The sequence below is a fragment of the Natrix helvetica genome (genome assembly GCF_964273705.1).
Source record: "Natrix helvetica genome assembly, chromosome: 7".
Classification (NCBI taxonomy): Eukaryota; Metazoa; Chordata; class Lepidosauria; order Squamata; family Natricidae; genus Natrix; species Natrix helvetica.
The window spans coordinates 65,969,486-65,986,982 of record NC_138558.1 but is presented as its reverse complement, the minus strand read 5'-3'; the positions used below and the strand labels follow the sequence as shown (position 1 = coordinate 65,986,982).

Here is a 17,497-nt window from a genome sequence, read left to right as displayed (position 1 = left end):
ACAGAATAAATGAAATACTTAAAAAATTTACAGTGTGAACCCATATATAAGGCTACTCAGAAAGCTGCTCTATTTCCAATAGCCTGATTAGCTCTGTTCAAAAGATGCATTTCATTTAGTTAATTATTAAACCAATCTAGGGCTACAAAATTCTAGCTCACAGTTCAATGGTAGCAAAAAGATTCAGGAAACTCTCTTTGCTTTAACGCAGGGGTTACTTGGACTTTTGCATCATAGATATAATAGTTATACTCCAAGCACTGCTTCCTTATCAGTGATTTTTGGTACTACGCAACCATATTAATTAGGTTCAAGCTAGAATATGGGGGAATACACAAGCATCCCCATATCTCCAGGAAATCTCATGAATCCTTGTTTCAAGAGAATCACAGGACCACTCTTCCCCATTGATTAGACCAGAGGTGGGGAACTGTGGTGTCATTATGACTTGTAGATTTCCAACTCCCAGAATTCCTGACCCTGCATGTTGAAGCCCACAAGTCATAAAAGGGCCATAGTTCTCCATCTGCTGTGGCCCGCCAGTGGCCAACAGAGCTGGCAGCAGATTCGGACAGTGAGGAGGTTGGGGAGGAAGATGGGCCAGTCCTGGAGTCTGGGGAAGGCTCTCTGATGAGGGCTCTGTGTCAGAGGCAGAGAGGGGACCAGAGCCGTATGCCACTTATCAGCTGCCTTCAGAGTCAGACATCAGTGAGGCAGACAAACAGCTGGAGCCTGTTCCCAGTGTGCGCATGAACAGAGTTGCTAGACGAAGGGAACAGCTAAAGAACAGGGGTCGACTTGGGAGTAAGGCCACAGGTGGATGATGAATGGCCCCTCCCAGAGGAAATAAAAGAGGAGTGAAAGAGGAGTGGACTTTGCAGAAGACAATAAGTTTGCTTCATTGGTTCGTGACTCTCCGAGACTCCTGGCCAAGTTCTGCAGATATCGGCCTGGCAGCTCTCCAAGCCAGAGAAGGTCTGTGACTGTAAATCCTCCCTTGAAAGACTTTGCTGGATGTGAATGAGCAGAATTCACAGTAAATTAATAAATGGTTTTTTTGTCAGGATAAGGTGTTTGCTTCCTGCTCTTGGGAAGCCTCGGTCAGAACACCATCCCTGGATTAGACAGTGAGCAGTGGTCGCAATAGCATGCGACACAAGAATACAGCACAAAGGAGGCATATTCTGTGGCTGTCAAGATCCTGCCAATGAATTGGCCAACTGGCGGCAGAATTCAGAACTGTTTCTCAGAGGACTGATTAGTCAGAGCATTAGAATTACCCTTCTTTTGTATTCTTACAATATCCACACAAACCAGCTGAGTGAGATAATCCTCACGTCTCCCACAGCAAATCAGATGGTGGTGGTTTATGTCACGTTTATCCTGATAGTAACCCAATTATGCATATAGATTCGTGGGGAGAATCCGAAGTTACCCACATGTTGAACTGCTACTGTCCTCACCATTAACTGTGCTTTTTAAGATGGATTATCTGTAAAATTTAGGGAGCCGTTGCTTCCCCACCATGGCACATACAATAGCAACTTCAATTGATTCCATTATAGCTAGTCCTTGACTTATGACCACAATTGGGGCTGGAATTCTGATTGTTGTTGCAGTCTTAAATCAAGATGCTCACATGACCAGACCCATTTTTCTGACATTTTTTTGTGGCAATTGTGAAGTAAGCCCCTCAAGTTGTTAAGTGAACCACGTGGCTGTTAAGTGAATGGCACTGTCATTAAGCAAACCCATTCTTCTGAATATTGCGCCTGTGGGATGCTTCAACTGGTTGTAAATGCAAGCCGGGTTGCCAAGTGCCTGAGGTTTCACTCATGTGATCATTGGAGGAGGGGGGGGGGGAGAATGTGTGCTATGACATTTTATAACAACCAAAAGTTACAAAGCATCTTTTCCAAGGCAGTCATAAGTCAGAACGGTAGTAAAATGACCAGTTGTTCGTCCCAGACTACCTACACCCATATTCTAAATTCTTCCTTTAATACCTGTTTTGGAATACGCTGGCTATGGCTTTAAAACATCCGGCTGCTACACGCTTCGAGCCTGTATAACAACGGTCTACAGCCCAATACATGAGGTTACTCTGGTCAGGGTTGAGCTCCAACAGCAACATAACTGCTTCACAACCAAGCTGATGCACCTAAACAAATGCAATATAAAATTCAAGTTCTGCCCTGTTGCTGTGAGGTACATTCTTTGTTTCTAGTAACAAATATGTGAATATGCATAAAGAGAAAAGACTTAATCTATAGAATTCCCTGAATTAAGCTATTATTAAATAGGGGAAGAAGCCTATGGGCCCATATGAATTTGCAGCCTCTAAAAATGGTGAAGGTAAAGGTTCCCCTTGCACATATGTGCTAGTCATTCCTGACTCTAGGGGGCGGTGCTCATCTCTGTTTCAAAGCTGAAGAGACAGCGCTGTCCGAAGACGTCTCCGTGGTCATGTGGCCGGCATGACTAAGCGCCAAAGGTGCACGGAATGCTGTTACCTTCCCACCAAAGGTGGTACTTATTTTTCTACTTGCATTTTAACATGCTTTCGAACTGCTAGGTTGGCAGAAGCTGGGACAAGTAACGGGAGCTCACTCTGTTAGGCGGCGCTAGGGATTTGAACTGCTGACCTTTCTGATCGACAAGCTCAGCTTCTTAGCCACTGAGCCACTGTGTCCCATTTTGCAGACTCTAGAGCAGTGATGGCAAGCCTTTTTCTTACGGCGTGCCAAAATTGCGCACACATGTGCCCACACCAACTCAATCCTCCCTGCCTACCTTCGCGCATGCAACCCCCTCGTGCCTACGCGCGTGACCCCTCCCCAGGCTTTCTTGAAGACTGGGGAGGGCAAAAATGGCCTCCCCCGGTCCCCAGAGGCCCTCCGCTGGCAACAGATCGTTCCCAAACTTCCGGTTGGCCCATTGGGGCAGTTTTTCACCCTCCCCAGCCTCCGGAGGCTTTCCTGAATCCTGGGGAGGGCGAAAAGCTGATGGCTGGCATGCCAGCAAATATGGCTCCACATGCCACCTGTGCCACGTGTGCCATAGGTTCACCATCACGGCTGTAGAGTTTCCCAAAAAGCCAGAACGTTTGAACTTTTTTAATGGGAGAGGAGATTGAACATTTTAAGAGACCTAAATATTCCAAAATTGGCTAATTTATTCCTGTTCTGGAAATTAAGAAACAAAATGGATTATAATCTAAAATCCCTTCAATTTTCAAAATTGAGAAAAGAGGGTTGTTAAAAGGAATATATGACAGCAATATTATTTGTATTATATTATTTGTATAGTTATTGCTTTTAATCTTGTAAACCACCCAGAGTTGCTTTGTGGCAAGATAGTTGGCAAACAAATTTAATTAATAAATACATTTCAAAATGTGGGTCTTATCCTCTCTAAACACATCAGGTCACCCTGTCTACTTCCTATCTCCTGGCACAGAAGTGCAGCTTCCTAAACTCAGTAATTGCATTTTAAAAAATCCAAACCAAAAAAAACAGATCTCTCATTCTGTTAGGATTAGATGTCCTGATTTTAATTATTTTTAGTGTATAGAGAGCTACCTTTTTCTCAGTTCCTCTACTTTTAACCCTTGATTATCTGACTTCAAGCAGAGATTTTAAGTTATCAATATTGCACACAATACCTTTTTATCCTGAGAATCCAAAATATTATCTAGCCATTTGTATAAATAGCCATCCGGTGAAAGTCCTACATTATCTGCAACTGGACCACAACACAGCACTGCAGACATTGCCTTAAAAAATGGATGAAAATATCAGACAAAATGGACTGTGTTTCTATTTAAATTAAACAAATATGTTTCCCCTCCTCTCTACCATATATCAATAAATACTATATATCATATTTATATCATAAAAGTTATATGATTATACTGACAGTATATCAGATTTATACAAAAATATATTTGTAAGTATTTATTATTTCATTCCCCAAGGACTAAGAAACTGAACATTCTTAACCCACCATTTATATTATTTATCAAAGATCATAATTATTTGGGGCAGTAAAGGATTCCATTTTGTGCAATTACTGTCCAATTATTTGGCAACCACTATAGAAGAGTTATGCTCATTCCAGACAATTTGTATAATCATATGTAATGACGTAACAACATTCTACAATAAAGGCTAAGCATGTGAGAGCTTATTACCTTTAATGCACAGTACTGATGCCTATTTATCTGCATATTTCTATCACTGTATCTGTCCAAAGGAGTGAACATGATGCTGAAAGGTCCAGCCCAGTGACTAAACAACATAAACAGACTGTGACGGAGGCTTTGCTGTGGAAAGACGCTCCTTCTCTGATGCACTGCACAACAGTGGGAAAATAACAGAGGAAACATTTTGTAACAAATGAAATTAAATTAAAACATCAGATACAATTGCTTATCGTTAAAAAAAAAATGAACTAGCCAAATATTGAGATTTTTGTCAGCAAAGTCCATGCGAGTGCAATAAAAGTCCTCTCCCCTTGTAATATGACCTTGATCTGTAATCAGATCAAACTTTCAGATCCTCACAGGTGAAAGGGCATCTCTGATGCAGGATCTCAGAACTGAGCACCCAAGTCAAGTATGCAAAATCTACTAGCATATTGCCCAACTGGAAAGAGGACTCCATCCCCTAAAAAAAAAAAACTGGTGGCGAGAGGGATCCGTCCACCAAGTATGGGATCTGTCTTACTTCAGACTGGAGACCCTGTTTGTGGAATATCTCACTGATACACTGATTTGTCGATGTAAATTACAGAAGACATGAAAAGACAACTTATTATTAGCTGCTCAATCTATTAAAAAGTTAAACTGTGTGCATGCGTGGCAGTGGTGGGTTCCGGATCCCATTCCAACCGGTACGGTTGGAACGGGCCCAGCAGCGTCCACATGGACGGGTGCAGTGCGCCTTAGTGCCTCCGCGAGCCTCTGCAACACTTCAGCTGCTCAGCAGAGCGTTGTGCAGGCACTGTATGCGCTGTGCGCATAAGCACCGAAGTCTTAAAAGACCGGTAAGGAGCTCGGGCGGGCAGGCCCTCCGGAGCACCGTACCGGAACGGTATGTGGTGCTCTGGGCAGGCTCCGGTACAGTTGGAACGGGCCTGGCGGCATCCATATTGATGCACACAGTGTACCTTTACGCCTCCGCAAGCCTCCGCAACGCTCCAGCTGCTCAGCAGACCATTGCGCAGGTGCTGTATGTGCGGTGCGCGTAAGCGTCGAAGTCTTAAAAGACCGGTAAGGAGCTCAGGCGGGCAGGCCCTCCGGAGTACCGTACAGGAACGGTATCCTGTGGTCCGGACAGCTCTGGTACGCACGTACCGGGGCATACCACCTACAACCCACCACTGATGCGTGGATATGCACATGTGTGTGGAGAAGTTCCTGCAGTTTTCTTAGAAATTTTTCAGAATTGGTTTGCTGCTGCCTATTTCTTATGGAAGAGCGAGATGACTGGAATTAAGAGGATTTCATTATGACCCGTAATTCAGCAGTTTTCAAGTTACATGAAGTAACACATTTCCACATGAAATACTTTGAGCTTGAAATATAAACAAAAAAAATGAAAGAAGGGGGGGGGAGGATAGGAGAGAAATATTGTGAATACCTGGAACGTTCTGAATAATATTTGCCACTAAGGCACTAAAATGGCAACGGATATCTTTAAGGGTGTCAGAATCCTTTTCATTTTCTGCTTCCAGCAGTTGTCTGGTAAGATCCACGTACTCCAATAAAGTATTGTTTAGGGAATGTGTTTCATTATCAAGGCCGCCACTTGCACTATAAAGAAAAGCACAAGCATTTGAATATAGACTTGTAAAAAACCCACCAAATTATCGCAAACTATAGGCAGATTTGAGAAGAGAAATGTTAATATTGTTAAATATATGAATACCATATGAATATATGAATACTTATCCTGAATACAATATAGTAGCAGTGATTTTATAATAATACTGTGCAATTTTTTTTTCAGTTTCATTCAAGATTCAATGGCTTATTTTAAACTGAAAATAGCTGTTCTGATATTTGTAGAAGTATTTGCTATTGTTCCAGCTATATATATCAGAAGTATTTCTGGCTAAGAACAGATGTTTTTAGAAGAACAAGCAGGCCCGTTTCAAGTCTAAGCCACTTCTAGAAACTGTTGGTCTGAATTTGAACATTTTGAACATTCTTATCCTATAGTTAAAACTGGGTATTGTATCCTGTCCTTAGTACTATGACAAGACGTCCAAACATGCTTTAGTATATGGTTCAAAATATGAATATCTTGTTTTGGTGAAGATAATTATTTTATAATTATTTTCGTTTGTGGGCAAAGAAATGTCCAAAATGCAGAGTTGCATTCTGCCTTTGTTAAGACTGAACCAAAACAGCACACAAAATAATTATTAACCAATTAATTATTATTGGGATTATTATTGGGATTTATATATAGTGGTTGCTTCTTAGGATTTATTTATAGTGGGAAGTCTCATCTTCACTTCTTATAAAATAAAGATTTGGGGCATTGTACTTTGGGTTACTGAAAGAGGCAATGGACCACATCACCAGTAAGAGCTGATGAATATCTCAGCTCTTATCACAAGCAATTCCTGAAACATAAATGCCTATGGGAGGTGGGCAATTGCTGTAGGAACAAACAGCAGCAATAGGTAGGGAGGAATTTTGAGGATACATATGTTAGTATAAACTCTTAGGCCATGTGTCACTGTAATTTTTCTGAAATGATACAATGCTAGATGAATTAATCCGTTTTTCTCAACCCTGAGAACTTTTAAGTTGAGTGGATTTCAATTCACAGAATTATCCACGCTTCTTCAAGTGGCCACAGTGGAGATACACTGAATCAGAGGAACTACTCCATAATTTTTTATCTATAATGCTGATATAATTCTACTATAGAGAATGTGCAAGTGAATGAAAGCCATTGTGGTTAAATTGACTAACATCAGGGAAATCACCCTTAGCTTGTTGGGTGACACTGGGCCCATCAGTGTGACTTAGTCCAACCTAAATCATTGGGGAGATTTGTAGGGAGAAAATTAGGGAGAAGGAGTATTGTACACACTGCCTTAAGTACCTGAAAGAAAGGTGAGATATAAATCAAATAAATAATAATGTCCTATGATCCTCTTCAGCACATCAGCACAGTATTTAAGGTAGTTTTCTGCAGACTATTCTTAGATAATATACTTACCTACGTTTTTGCTGGTGTGTGGCTAAATGAAAATTGATTGCTTACCTGTGACTAATGACACCAGCATCTGCCAACAGTTCAAATATTCGTACAAGTTGCACACGTAATATATCTCGCCGCCTACGTCGTTTCATATTCTGTTTTAGAAGTTAAAGGAAGCATCATGATAAAGCTACATTGATATTTGATATCAGCACAGTAACATGCGAGTTTGGACATTTAAATTCCATCTGTTTGCACAGATAAACAATATGACGCTTTGTTTTGGAACACTGATAATTATTGCACAAATTTGGCATTTTTGCAAAAAATGGGAATTTCAAAAGCTAAATCATAAACGTGTTATTTCCTGCCAGAACAATATTAGGGGTCTTTGGTGCTCTCTGAGATTGGTTGTTTTCTTGCAGACCTTTCATTACCCAAAGTAGGTAACGTCCTTGGTACCAATGATGTTACCTACTTTGGGTAATGAAATACCTACAAGAAAACAATTACACTTGGCAAGCACCAAGGACCGCTTTTCATCCCTGAAGTACAAATATTCTCCTTTATCAGCAAAACAATTTTAGACATGTAGACATATATATTTATATGTGATGCTAGACTAATCTATGCAAACTTTACCAAGATAAAGGCCTTATTTAAAACACAATGAACAGTAAAAGGAAATCCTATGCAATTCACCTGGATGCGGAAAAAAATTCTTTTAGGACAATACATTTAATTTTACCATAGAAACAAGTATTGTGCAATTCTTTTATTGGACGGACATGTGAAAATTTAACCATTTATATGTCAACATTAATTCTCACATGTTGGGTTTACGTGTGGCTCATAAAAAGTAAAAAAGAAAAAGCTCTAATGGAAACTTTCGAATCACAAAATGTGCAAACTCCCCATCCTATAATTCTGACCATGGTTAATGATTAAGATGGAAACAAAAATGTGCAAATCAACATTGGGCAACTCCACCAGCATTCTGTGATAAAGTAAAATCTACCAAATCACAGCTAGGTCAATAAAATTGAGGCCTTTATCATTTACTTGGGCAAGCCAGTCCTGTATGCTGTTACTGACTCTGACATAAGCTGCTCTCCTGCTGTATGCCTTCGTGGGCATCTTTATGCTATTTCCTTGGAATTAATACTGCCATTGATTTGCTAAGGCCATCTCCCTGGAGGCTTTTTCGGCTTCCAAACCTAGGCTGGGTATTCCCCTGCAGGTCTTCCACCATAGTCCTTGATTTATGACAACAATGGAGAGCAAAATTTCTGTTGTTAAGTGATTTGTTAAGTGAGTTTTGCCCTATTTTATGACCTTCATTGCCACAGTTGTGAAGCAAATCATCACTGCAGTTGATAAAGTTAGTGACCTGGCTGTTATCTGGCTTTCCCATTGACTTTGCTTGAAAGCACCTGAATTTTCATCACATGATCAATGGAAAGGCTTCAAAGGTCATAAGTCACCTTTTTCAGTGCTGTTGTAACATTGAATGGTCATTAAGTGAACTGTTGAAAGTCGAGGACTACCTGTACTGATTAGGCACAATCCTGCTGAATTTTCAATCCCCAGCTCCTGATGCCTGCTAGATGTCCTCTTTCCCCAACTAGGGGCTTTTCAAATATACTACTATTTCAAGGCCACTATGTAAAATCTGATTTGCCACAAATTTTAAGGCTTCTATTTAAGATTTAGAACTTAGAGTAACTTGTCACTCTGAGTGTACACTAATCGGCATACATTAAAATGAAATGTCGTGTATACAGCTCTCAAAGGATCACCACCTCCAATAACATAAACGTGACAAAATAATTCCAAAATTATGCATATATTATATGACACAGAGAAACAACACAGTCGACTTAAATTTAAATTAGAAATGCAGAAATTACTGGATACTCAACATAGTTCGCAAAGTATTTATTACCTCTGGCCTTCTTTCAAGTGCTTCTTTAATTATAGGATGCAACTCTTCTATTAATTCCCTGTGTAATAATTACACATCAGTTTGGTAATACGTTAAATTCAACAGTTGTATTTCTAAATATTACATCCATAAATATTTACATATCAACCTCATGGTCTCCCCTCCGCCCTCACACACACTTATGATAACCATAGAAAAGTATAATTTTAAGTATAGTTGTGTAATTTACTAATAGTATATAACAGGCATTATAATCCCTGCCAGCAAACAACTGAACATATTCAATTTCCCCCCAAAGTATATGTTTTTCATAAGAAATACTGTTTCCCAAAAAATAAGACAGAGTGCTATTTTCTTTTGACCCCTGAAATAAGCACTTGGCCTTATTTTCGGGGAGTTCTTATTATTTTTGAGGTGCAGGAGGCGGCGAGCGTGGTCACCTCATGGCTGCTGCTGTGTTGCAATATTTTCGAAGAGGGCTTATTTTAGCACATGTGCTCAAAAACCCGATTGGGCTTATTATCCGGGGAGGTCTTATTTTCAGGGAAACAGGGGATATAGGAGAAGAATATTTAAATAATAATTTTAAAAACTAAGATTCCAGCATTATGTTAGCAGCCATCAGAATGGGTGAGGTCATCCATTGGTAAAGTGGTGGGATTTTGTGACGCACATTACTTGCCTTTAGTTTTCCAGATCCTTAAGCCTCACTTACTCAAATACCCCTCATGATACACTATCTTGCCAAAAGTATTCGCTCACCTGCCTTTACTCGCATATGAACTGACTGTAAGTGACATCCCACTCCTAATCCACAGGGTTCAATATGACGTCGGTCCACCCTTTGCAGCTATAACAGCTTCAACTCTTCTGGGAAGGCTGTCCACAAGGTTTAGGAGTGTGTTTATGGGAATTTTTGACCATTCTTCCAGAAGCGCATTTGTGAGGTCACACGCTGATGTTGGACGAGAAGGCCTGCCTCTCAGTCTCCGCTCTAATTCATTCCAAAGGTGTTCTAGCGGGTTGAGGTCAGGACTCTGTGTAGGTCAGTCAAGTTCATCCACACCAGACTCTATCATCCATGTCTTTATGGACCTTGCTTTGTGCACTGGTGCACAATCATGTTGGAAGAGGAAGGGGCCAGCTCCAAACTGTGCCCACAAAGTTGGGAGCATGGAATCATCCAAAATGTCTTGGTATGCTGAAGCATTCAGAGTTCCTTTCACTGGAACTAAGGGGCCAAGCCCAGCTCTTGAAAAACAACCCCACGCCATAATCCCCCCTCCACCAAACTTTACACTTGGCACAATGCAGTCAGGCAAGTACCGTTCTCCTGGCAACCACCAAGCCCAGACTCGTCCATCAGATTGCCAGATGGAGAAGTGCGATTCATCACTCCAGAGAACGTGTTTCCACTGCTATACAGTCCAGTGGCGGCATGCTTTACGCCACTGCATCCGACGCTTTGCATTGCACTTGGTGATGTATGGCTTAGATGCAGCTGCTCGGCCATGGAAACCCATTCCATGAAGCTCTCTGCGCAGTGTTCTTGAGCTAATCTGAAGGTCTGCATGCCTAGCTACTTGATTTTATACACCTGTGGCCATGGAAGTGATTGGAACACCTGATTCTGATTATTTGGATGGGTGAGCGAAGACTTTTGGCAATATAGTGTATATCCTTACTCCATCCAGTTTGATATGCAGTCCTTGATATATCACACAAAGCCTGGAACAACCCATTGGGGGTAGAAATTGGACAAACTTCCTTTATGAAGGAAACTAGATGAAAGGGATTGAAAATGTATCTCTTTTATAAAACTGGATACTAAAAATATACTGGCTGTTTTTAGAATTGCCAATATTTCTTATCAATGTAGGAAGAAACTCCCACAATGTATAATTCTTGAACAAGAAATATGATGGGATCAAAAGGCGATAGGCTCTGTTGCTAAGCGATATGAATCGGCCACCAGAAAGTTCTGTGAACTGTAGGGTTTTCCCACTCACTTTACTGTTTGTATTTATTTGCATACTATTTAGCATTAGGAAAAACAACAAGATTCGTTTTACAAAAGGATGGGATTGTTGTGCTTTATTTTCTTCCAAGCCAGCAGCAAAAATAGATACTTTAAAAACATTTACCTAAAAGCCCCTGGGCTCGTTCTGCCAAGACCCAGCACAAGGGATTCTGTAATTTCCATGCTCTCAGAGCGCATCATTGGAACAATGTGCTTAAATAAAGATGAAGGGGATGGTACACCAATTATCTGGAAACAAAAAAGGCAATCCTTTTTACTTAGTGTCATAATCAGATTGGTGTTAGGTTAAACTGTAATAATGCTCAAGAAATTAAAGACAGGTAGGAAGAATTATAAAGCATCCCTACACGTACAAAGGTTCTGTGGTATACAAGGTTTCACAAGTTATTTGAATGTTACAAACATATCTGATATTTTCAATGTTTGCTTTAAACCTTGCTGTATGTTTTTCCTGGTACCATATGAATCAATTAAGCCCAGAAAAGAAATGATTTTCTCCCCAAAGCTAAACAATTATTACACTGTATATTTATAGATATAAGCCAAAAATTACATGCTGAGTTTGTTAGTTAATCCATATTTTATGAATAAGTGCATGGAATCTTGGTGCCATAAAACATTTCAATAAACACTTCCAAAGTCTTCAGCTTCAACTATTTTTCTTAAACAGCTTTTAAGAGGATTCTGAAACCCAATAACTTATCTATTTTTGCATTCAGCTATATGTCTTTTTGTAACGTATCTATTTCATCGATTCTAATTGCCTCATGTTTTTACCAAATTTTATTGTAGAAAATGACATCATATGAATTCTGTTTTCATTTTCAATCAGTTAAAAAATAGTTTAAAAAACTGCTTTTAGTTTACATCTTAGAAAAAAAGTTAGATTTCCTCGACACATACTCAATCCCATCCATCAAGCGAAGAGAATCTTCATAGATGCTCCTCCCACTTTAAGCTGACACATAACTGCAACAGGCATATGCAGAGTGACTGGACATTAGGAAGAATGTCAATCCTCCCTCTCTATTGGTGCAGGGTTTTCATGCATTTAAGATCTAGCCTCAAGCAAAGGGAAGGAACTGGGAGAGGTTTGGAAGATAATTTCAAGATAATGTACTTCAAGATCTGTTTGCATTGCCTATTGGTATTCAATGGTACACACACAAAAAGTCAAGGTGAAAGAAGAGACTAACTAGCCTTATTAGGAGCCTCCTTGTGTAACTGTTGCACTTCAAATGAATTGCAATGATTGTAACAATAGAAAATTCACTAATTACGATACCCTTAGACTTCTCATTCTCTTTAGAGATGTTTCTTTTTCAGTTGGTAATGAGGGCTCTGAGTAGTCTTCATGCAACTTGCAGACATTTTACTTCCTATCACTTCCTTTCCTGTCCTCCTCTTGTTTATTTCAACAGTCACTCATTTCTCCACATCTAAATTATGGACTGCAAATTCTTGGGGATTATCTGCTTAACTGTTTTTTGTGAAGCATGAGGCACACCTGTTAGTACTGTATAAATTTTAAAAAAATACTATTTCCCCCTATATTCTTTTCCTTGTTATTTTATGAGTAGGTACAGTTCTTTGGGTTATGTTAAAAATAAATCTGGGTTTTTGTGGCTCACTCGTAGCTGACTTCACAGTTTCATCTACGAAACAAATACAACTTCATCTCTGTGCAGGTAGATGTGGACTTAAAACTGGTTGTTTAACAACCATTTGAAGTTACCAAGGTCTCAAAAAGAATGCTTTATCTATATATAAAAAAGCCAAATACCAGTCGCTCATATGAAATCTCTAGAACCGTAAAGCCTACAAACTTGAAATTTGGCATGTACGTTCCTCTTGGCTTCTAAGTGCTCGCTAAGAAAGGATTTTTCAAAACGACCATCAGATCATTTGTATTTCTTATACAGTAATTAACAGTAATTGACCCTGCGACCAATCCACTCTCACAGAGAGGGACTTCTCCGGGTACCTTCCGCTAAGCAATGCAGGCGGGCGGTGCCCAGGAGTAGGGCCTTCTCTGTGATGGGCCCAACCCTCTGGAACGACCTCCCCCCCGATATTAGAACTACCGTTGATCTCCGCTCCTTCCGTAAGAAACTCAAGACCCACCTGTTCTGACTAGCCGGCCTGGCCCAATTTTAATCACAAGTAACATTTATTACTGACCTTCCTGGATGGCTTTTTAAATTTTAAATTTTGGGATTTTAAATTGGTTTTAGATTGTTTTTACTATTAATTAGTTTGGGCTAATATACAGACTGTATGTTTACGTTGTTTGTCTGGGGTTTCGTGTGGTGCTTTGTTGTTTTTATATATGTACTGTCTGTACACCGCCCCGAGTCCCTGCGGGGAGAGGGGGCGGTTTATAAATTTAATACACTCAAACTCAAACTCAAACATGCTCTGGTGCTAGGGAGTTCTACTTCCCCTCCGCACCTGATAAGAACTCTGTTCCAACTGCCACTTGCCTTATATTAACATGCTCTGAAGCTAACGAGTTAGGCATTCTACTCCTCTTCCCCACCTGAAAATAACTCTGTTCAGACTGCCACTTGCCTCACATTCCATTACCTCAGTTCAAGATGGCAGACTTCCACTCCTTCACTCAGGAGCGGTAGGGGACTCCTTACAGTACTAAAAGTCGGTACCTCACCAAAATGTCTACGCCTTCTACCTATGGAACTGCTTTCAGACTGAAGGTGTTGGGGGATATATTCCCTTATGTGTTTCAATCACCGACCACTACTGAGCCAACGGGTTGTGAACCGAATGTCTCCTGCATAGCCTGATCACATAGTTTCATCGCGAAGCCCGGGTATCCAGCTAGTAGATCATAAAGCACTTCTGGCCATTATAAAACGCTATGCATCCTCCCTCCCCTACATAATCAAATGACCATGATCTGGATGCTTGGCAACCTGTTTGCATTTACAACCATTTGCCAAGCCCCCTGTGATCATGCGATTGCCATTTGTAATTTTTCTCTGTCAGGTTCTCGAAAATGCCAACTGGCAGGAAATATGGCAAGTGGCTGCTGCCTGTTGTGAGGACTCCCTCTTGTATCTGGAGGTTGGCTGAAAGAGCTGCCTGCCGAGAGGAGCTGAACTCTTTTGGAGGAACGAAGAAACGGGAGCTCAAAACCTAGTCATTTCAGCTCGGCTTCTACATTGTAAGTAAGGAATTTTCTTCTGCAGTGGGAGGAAAGATGGCATCCTCTCCAAAACGGTCCAGAAACAGAGCTCAGATCCTGATGGTTGGTGACAGGGTGCCTCAGGTTGGTGAGGGAGGTGCTAGGAGGCATGGTGCACACTATACACAAGAATCTCTCCCTCCCTCCCTCGATTTGTTGCATGTTGTTTATATCTTATGATTGGAACAATGATTTATGATCTATGACTTATCACTTTGTTGTTTGTACGTGAGCTTGTGCACCAGAGACAAATTCCTTGTGTCTCCAATCATACTTGGCCAATAAAGAATATTCTATTTTATTTTATATGCTTTTAGCTGTAAAGTGCCCAGAGTCACTCTGTAAGTGAGATGGACAGTATACCTAAGTTTGATAAATAAAATAAATAAAATTATGGGATTCAGCTTTGACTATTTCCTCTGCAAAGACCAGCTTATCTGAGAGCTTGTGTATCCAAACAGTAACTCATTCATTTCTAATACAATTTGGAGCTTCACTAACAAAACTGACAGCTTAACTGACAGTCAAATGGAATGAGCTTAAAATCAAGGCCCTAGGGATTCTTTTATTTGATAAGGTAAAATAAATACGACAAAATGAAATTTCAAATAAGAAAAAAAATACAAGCATTCTTTTGCAGGGAAAACACATATAATAAATCATTTCTACGAAGAAAAGTAACAAGAGGTTTTTAAAAAAATTGTAGCTCTCCCTATGCTAAGCTTTCCCTATGCTGACAAATAACGTATTTTTGGAGTATAAGACGCAGCAAGGTTTGGAAGAGGAAAATTAAAAAAAAAGTTTCTGCAAACCTCCCCAAAACGGCCTGTTTTTCACGAACATAGACCCATTTTTTCCAAAAAAATGACATGAATAGCCCTTAGGAGGCTTATAAAGTGCTCCTGGGGGTTGGGGGGCCAAAAACTAGCAAAAAACAGCCAGTTTTTCGCAAAAACAGCCCTGTTTTTTTTTTAATCAAAAAAAGGCATGGATAGCCTTTAGAAGCTTATAGAGTGCTGCTGGGGGGCAAAAAACAGGTCGTTTTTTCGCTCATTTCTGCCTTTCCCAGCCCCCAGGAGCTCTCTGAAAGCCTTCTAAAAGCTATGCACGGCCATTTTGGTGAAGTGGGCAGGGTTTCGGGAGGCAAAAAATGCTGTATTCAGTGTATAAGATGCACTCAGATTTTCAGCCCCCTTTTTGAGGGAAAAGGGTGCGTCTTATTCTCCGAAAAATATGGTAGATCTTTTTTTTTAAAAAAAGAATGACATTGGGTTTCTGAATTTTATTTCCAATAATTGAACAAGAAAATGAAACACAATAGCCCAGGGGTGTCCAAACTTGGGAACTTTAAGACTTGTGGACTTCAACTCCCAGAATTCCCCAGCCAGCCATGCTGGCTGGGGAATTCTGGGAGTTGAAGTCCACAAGTCTTAAAGTTCCCAAGTTTGGACACCCCTGCAATAGCCGTACACTCTTGTAATACTTCAATAAGGAGAAAATAAATCCAAACTGCATAAAAGGAACAGAAATATAAATTGCTTAATGCACTTGATGGACATACTTTTGAATCAATGCCGTAGCCACTATCTGGAGTGGACGCCAGCGTCTCAGGAGGGGAGCACCTGACGGAACCTGTGGATGCAGAAGATGGCGTAGACATTGTGGCACTACAACAAAGAATCAGGTAGTTTCTCCAGAGTCCAATGTAGGAATCGCTGCTGATGGCAGTATTTACTTTCTTGGCATTCACAGGGCTGCTGTTAAGGGGGGGGGGGGAGAATGAAAGGTTTGAAGGAGAAAATGTTGCAATGCATTGAATATTTAAGGTTAAATGAGAATCAATGTTTAAGCAAAATATCACAACCGAGGTTTATATGTATATACTACTACAATAATTACTCTGGCCTGGGAGGAGATTTTAAAAGAATCTTTGTATTCCTAAAATATTGTTTCTATTGCAAGAGAACAACAGGGGTGGCTTGTTACAATTTCTCTGACTCCTGTGAAAATTCTAACACAGGTAGTTGTTTAGTGCACTTATAGTAGTGGTAGAAATTATTTTTACAGCCGATCGTTGCGTTTATGATTTTCGCAGGTCTGCAAAGCAAAGCTAAAACACACTTGCCGCTTCACTTACTGACTGCTTTGCAGTTGCTGGTTCCAATTTTGGTCGCTAAATGAGGATTATCTGTATTACAGTCAGTTATAAAGTTAGCAATTTAAGTTCAGCTATGTATTTAAAAACAATATTAAAATATGAATTGATAGCACTGCAAAAATAAGTTTACTTTAGGATTCCACATTCTTCTGAAAAATCCTACATTTTTCACTGAATTAAAATATAAGCTATTTTTTTTTTCAGCCTGTTTTCTCCATATACATGAAAGTACTTCGTTGTATTAAAGGGTGACTTACTTTATATCAACCTGGGGAGACAACAGTTGGAGCCTGGTATAAGCAAACATCCAAGCATAGCTCACGGCGGTGGGACAGTGCTTTGGAAGATTTTCCTGTTTCATCAAACTGGAAAGGCTAATAATCCAGGGGTCCTGACCCTGAGACACATGTGCAAATATCCATATATGTGATGGACTGATGACATCAAATTGGTGGCTGATAGGAGAAGAGCTCCAGTCAATTAATGTTTGTAAATCTATTGAACTGGGACAGTACAATAACATAGTCTGTGTATGGAAACAAAAATAGATTAATTTAGCTCACCGAAAATGCTTTAAAAATGGTATCTGAAGCTACGGGCACACATAAACTAAGGCTATTCCCATTGCAAAATGAAAATGACTTATGTGGAAAAACAAAAACCAAGTACCATATTTGGAAAAAGATGAAAATATTCTTTTTAGGTAAATTCAGTCAGATCACAGTTTACAGAGCAATAGACACATTTTTCTTATACTGGTCGCCTCTCCAACACAAATGCTCCCTCTTATTAGAAATTACTAATTGTAATTAGTAATCGTATTAACATTAGCAGAGGTGACAAAGGAACTCGGGGATTTTCAAAGAAAATAAGAAAAGGCTGGAAAACATAATTTTACACAATTAAGATATTGGGGTCATTACATCTC

The 17,497-nt window shown here is 40.0% G+C and overlaps 1 protein-coding gene across 4 annotated transcripts in view; it reads right to left on the bottom strand.

Moving 5' to 3' along the window:
* The window catches only part of FRYL (FRY like transcription coactivator), a 205,934-nt gene that overhangs the window by 57,986 nt on the left and 130,451 nt on the right, over positions 1–17,497 (bottom strand). For 3 of the 4 annotated variants that reach the window (XM_081959286.1, XM_081959283.1, XM_081959285.1), the window contains exons 22-30: positions 16,827–17,095; positions 15,973–16,168; positions 11,310–11,434; positions 9,166–9,223; positions 7,284–7,375; positions 5,643–5,815; positions 4,193–4,353; positions 3,665–3,775; positions 2,007–2,161 (exon numbers count right to left, since the gene is read on the bottom strand). In XM_081959286.1, the coding sequence (XP_081815412.1) occupies positions 2,007–2,161; positions 3,665–3,775; positions 4,193–4,353; positions 5,643–5,815; positions 7,284–7,375; positions 9,166–9,223; positions 11,310–11,434; positions 15,973–16,168; positions 16,827–17,095 (1,340 nt within the window). The remainder of the gene's footprint in view (positions 1–2,006; positions 2,162–3,664; positions 3,776–4,192; positions 4,354–5,642; positions 5,816–7,283; positions 7,376–9,165; positions 9,224–11,309; positions 11,435–15,972; positions 16,169–16,826; positions 17,096–17,497) is intronic. The other variant, XM_081959284.1, reaches the window with a different exon arrangement.